The 4,889-nt window shown below is 45.5% G+C and overlaps 1 protein-coding gene across 1 annotated transcript; it reads right to left on the bottom strand.

Moving 5' to 3' along the window:
- Positions 1 to 555: 555 nt before the first annotated feature.
- Positions 556 to 1,387, bottom strand: LOC103666985 (interferon alpha-1/2-like). The gene has a single exon (XM_008695066.2). It carries the CDS (start codon positions 1,117 to 1,119, stop codon positions 556 to 558), a length of 564 nt encoding a protein of 187 aa, XP_008693288.2. The 5' UTR covers positions 1,120 to 1,387.
- Positions 1,388 to 4,889: the final 3,502 nt, after the last annotated feature.

The following is a 4,889-nucleotide window of genomic DNA, read 5'->3' as shown; positions in this document are numbered from 1 at the left end:
AAGGACAACAAGCAAGTTGTCTTAGAGGAAGTCCATCGTCATTTCCGATGTTAATGTAGTATGATAGGTAAATGCATTCTGCCGTCCGATTTCCAATGGAGTTGCACAATTGGACTTGGTGTTACCCTTTCAAAAAACTCCCAGGTTATAATGAGACGTTTCTTTTTTAAATAATAAACAAATACAAGAATTTTTCTATACAAAATATTTAATAAAGAAAGGAAATAATAAATTGAACACATATAAAGGATATATTTTATTCTCTTAACCACAAAGAGGAAGTATACCTAATATTATTCAAAGATAATTTAAATCCTATAAATAGTTAAATAAATAAGTTGTTAAATAGATACATAAATAGATCAGCATGGTCATCTGAAAGCAGCTAGTGCTTGTTAGAGCTGACGTGATGTCACTTAATACTCCTGAAAACATGTGACAAATTGATTCCATCATGTCATGATTATAGCAGAAATGAGAGTCTTTGACAGGGCGGAATACATGGCAGTATGATATTATTTGTCAGTGAAAGTCATTACCATGTTGAAATGGGTCTCATTTCTTGCCCCTTAACCTTTCTTGCAAGATCGTTGAAGAAAACAAGGAGCTCGTGATTTCTGCTCTGACAGTCTCCCAGGCACAAGGGCTGTATTGCTTCTCTTGCAGGTAGAGGGAGATTCTTTGGAAGTAGTTCCTCAGGATGGAGTCCACATTCATGCCGGGAGTCTCTCCCAATCCCGCCGCCTGCATGGGACAGGCTTCCAGGACGCTCAGCTGCTCAGAAAGTCCCGAGCAGAATTCCTCTAGGAGGGTCGTGTTCCAAGCAGCAGATGAGGCCTCTGTGCAGAAGACGTGGAAGATCTTCTGGTTCATCACATAAACGACCGAGAAGGCTTGAGCCTTCTGCAACTGCTTGCCATCAACCACCTCCTTGGGGAAGGCAAAGTCACGTGTGTACCCGTCACAAGAGCTAGCAGACATTCTCTTCATTTGTCCCAGGAGCGTCAAGGCCCTCCAGGCAAACAGGCCATGGTTCTGAGGCAGGTCACAGCCCAGAGAGCAGAGGGAGTTGCCGCTGAGCACCACCAGGGCCACCAAGAAGGAGAAGGGCAGGGCCATTGGGGATCCTGCAGAGGCTGCTGGCCTGGCTGGGGTGGGCAAGTCTGGGAACCGTGGCTCTAGGTTCTCTGAGCATCTTGCCTTGTGCGTGTGCCTTAAGTAGGGGACTTAGGAGTTTTCAATTTCTGAACGTTTCCCTTACTTTCTACTTCTCTTTTTGCTTTCCTTAGGCACTTTCTACTTGGGTTTAGAGCATGGGTTTCTCAACCATGTATTATTTTTTTCATCATTGTGTCTTGTCTCCAGAGTCTTTCTGGATGCTTTTAATTCAACCTTCCAAGAAAACTTAAGAGCATGGATACACAATTTATAGAGAGAGAGAGTTGTGTATTGTATTTCTATCTGTGCTTTATAGATTCAAGCAAAGTGTCAAGTTTATCCAATTCAGGGTTAAGATTTACTAAACACTTTAAGCCAAAAGTTCAATTTGAAAGCTATTGATGCTGAAGTAATAAGGAAATTTGATAAGTGACTTATAACTTCTTTATAGATATAAGTTATAACATAGAAAGTACATATGCAAAGTAACAACTTCTGAAAAGACAGAACGATTTCAGTGGACTTAAACATTTAAAATCATTCCAAATCACTAGAATCACGTGAAAACTTAAATGATTTACTTAACATCTGGTTTTAGCGTACTGAATTTCAGTGTTGCCTCATAGGACAAAATCATTTTTCACTTCACCTGCTACTAGACACTCTTGAAGGTATTGTCAAAATATTTTTTCTGTGTAGCACTAGACAATTACTGATGTGTTGGACAAGTTTTGTAGAACTAAAGAGTAAAATATAATTGGTATTTTATTGCCAAAGCCCACATCACATCAAAGCTCTGACAAGCAACCACCACAAGACAGCCAATGGCAGCTCAAAAGTAAGCAAGGATCACCTCTCCAGGTAAGACATTGAGATCCAGGAAAATGGAGAGAAACTCTTTCAACTCTCAGTGATTGGTCTTATTCCTGGTTTGTCGCAAGGATCTTGCAGACAGTTTGTGTGTCATCCAAGCATTCTATGTCATTGTTTCTTGTATAAGACCCAAGAAAACCAATGAGAGACGATAAATACTAAGGTTGTGTTAGACGCCTCCAAGCTGTGCCACGGCCCCAGCAGGTGGCCTGGTTCTCGTCTCGGGACGGACGGGTGAAGATTTGTTTTGCCAGGCACACCTCACTCCAAGGTAGTTACCACCTCTAGGAACATTTTTCCTCTGGAGTGGCTGAGTGTCTTCCACCGGGCTCTCTGGGACTCACTCCCGAGGGCGGGCTCACCATGTCCTGAGGACTTTAGGTTCCCCAACCTGTGCAGGGGCTGGTTTCCTTGTGAGCAAAGCCATTACTGCCGCTAGATCCTTGCCCCCGCCCTGGAGTGTTTGTGCAGGACGCGAGCTCTCGATGCTGACCTCCTCCTCCTCTCCTGAGCAGGCATCAAAAGTGTCAGCAGCCCTCAGATGCTGAGGGTGAACGATTGTGTTGTCGACCTAGAGGAAAGACCCAATTGGAACTGCTTCACCTTGAGTTTGGGAATGTGTTTATTTTGTCACGACAGCTCTTACTTTTCCATTTTTTCATTTTTTTAGTAGGCTCCACACACAGGGTGGAGCCAACGTGGGCTTGAACTCACAGTCTGAGATCAAGGCCTGAGGTGAGAGTAAGAATCAGATCCTTAAGGGACTGAGCCCCCAGGCGCCCTATTGTTCCAATTTTAATGAAACGACTGAACACTTGTTAGGCTCGTAATTGCTGAGCGGGCACGGGAACCCGCTGATTCTGTCTCTCTGGTGAAACTTCCAACAAAAACATTGACTTGGAGTAGTTCTTCAGTCTCGTCCTTCTGTGAGGCATCTCAGTGTGCATCTCCTGGTCGTTCAGAATGCGGGGGCCGAGGCCCAGGCTGTGACGCTAGGGAGGAACAGCCTTCTTGCCTCTCCTTAGTCATGCTATTGCATTTTCACCTCAGAACTCCACCAAGAAGATCTGCATGACTTAATCTGTCCACAGTGCTTACTGGACACACCCGACTTGCTGCGCCTGCCTCCTCTTCTACGTCATCGCGAGGATCACACGAAAGGAAGTGAAAGAAAGGCCAAGGGGCTGCACCCGTTTTCTTCTATCACTTTCAAGACATCCGTTTTCTGTTTCTCATTTCAACTTTCCTAGAGAGCCAAACATGACAGTGGTGTGTGGGGAGGGGAAGACAGATGTTCCGTCTGAACGTCACAGAAGTGAAAAGAGTGGCCTCTCTGCTGAGGAAATGCCAGAGTGTGCGTTAGCAAAATTGGATGCGGAAACTGGGGAGGGTCAGCTCTGGCAGAGGGGAGCATGAAGGCTGCACCGAGTTACCCAAGTCAGGAAAGTGGCTGCCCGGCCAGAGGCTCACACGAGACCAGCTCCCGGGGCCCGGGCAGCCTCTAGCTTGGCAAGACCAGCCACCTGAGTTTTCTTTCATTCAATCCACATGTGCTCAGCGTGAGGAGAGATGAGAGGAGTCACACCAACCAGCTCACAAGAGGCTGGCGACAGCACCCCAGCTGCTCACCCTCCGTGGAAGGAGAGAGGATACTCGCCCTGCCCTGGCGACCTACTTGAGAAATCCACTCAGGCCAGGGAGCTTGCCTTGATACACCTAATATTAAGGCCAAGGGAACGGAATGATCCTGAATGATCTGCTCTTCCTCTGGATAAGAACAGGTGATGATGACGCTTTTAGATGATAACACTAAAGCTGATTGCAGGCTAATCTCTTCTGAGATCCTTGAAACCGTAACTCTCTCTCAACATCTCCGTTTGGATGCGGCGTATTTATACAGCTGTTTGAGAGAAGTCAAACCCAGAGGAGTGAATTATTCTGAAGGTACCGAGGTCGAACGTTAAGGAGTTGTGAGATAATGGTTGTCTGGAAGCACCTGTTAGAAAGTCGATGGATGGAAATGGACAGAGGATTGAAGAGCCAGGAGAGGAAAGTCGATGAAATCGGTCGGGAGGGGAGTGTGAGGGATCAAGGATTCCAGATTCCACTTCAGAGGCCAGAGGGTTGTTCGTCTCTTGTTGTGTGGTTCCAGGGGTGTGGTGTGAGTCAACTGAACGACTGACCTGAAGTTCTAAGGAAAAGTTGAGAATCCCTTCTAAATACTCATAAGGCACTAGACTTTCTGCCAGTTGAAACAGAAGTTTGCAGCTGGCACTGGAGTAACCTTACTTCCTTCCGCACCCCGCCGGTGGTGTCGTGTCGGTGTCACTCCCTGCTGGGGACACTGTATGGGCCACGTCCGCATAGGAGACCTCTGTGCTCCCAGCGTCCACTTGAATTGTCTCAGTCTACGGGAAGAAAAATAAGACTTACGGAGATATAGAAATCATTCCTTGGTGAAAGACGCAATGCTAGGTGTCTTTAAAGTGCACAGGTCAGGTAATATTCACAATATTCTGCCATAATCGTCAATCTGTTTACTCCTGAATTTTACTCAACTCACTCTTACTCTATGGATTCCATGATCCATGTATTTTCATCTGATTTTGACCAATGCTGTTTTCTTTGCTCTGGATATTAAGAAAGAGAATGCCTGACTCCAGAGTCCCACGCTCATTGTTGAAGAACGTCTGTCAGTCTTTATGTGCATGAGAATTTTGTTATTTGGGGATCCACCAAAGATTATGGTATTCCTAAATGTGGAAACATTGCCAGTGAGTAGCAGAAAAGAATTCTTATCGTATCCAACTCTTTAGAAAACGAAATGTGGCGTAGAGCTGCTGTAGTAAACAGGGTCC

This window comes from Ursus maritimus, unplaced genomic scaffold (genome assembly GCF_017311325.1).
Source record: "Ursus maritimus isolate PB19 unplaced genomic scaffold, ASM1731132v1 scaffold_17, whole genome shotgun sequence".
Classification (NCBI taxonomy): domain Eukaryota; kingdom Metazoa; phylum Chordata; class Mammalia; order Carnivora; family Ursidae; genus Ursus; species Ursus maritimus.
The sequence above is the reverse complement of the archived record's forward strand: the minus strand, read 5'-3'. Positions and strand labels throughout refer to the sequence as shown.

Bases quoted from the DNA above. Each gene is read 5' to 3' on its own strand.
- LOC103666985 (XM_008695066.2), bottom strand. From the start codon at position 1,119: ATGGCCCTGCCCTTCTCCTTCTTGGTGGCCCTGGTGGTGCTCAGCGGC.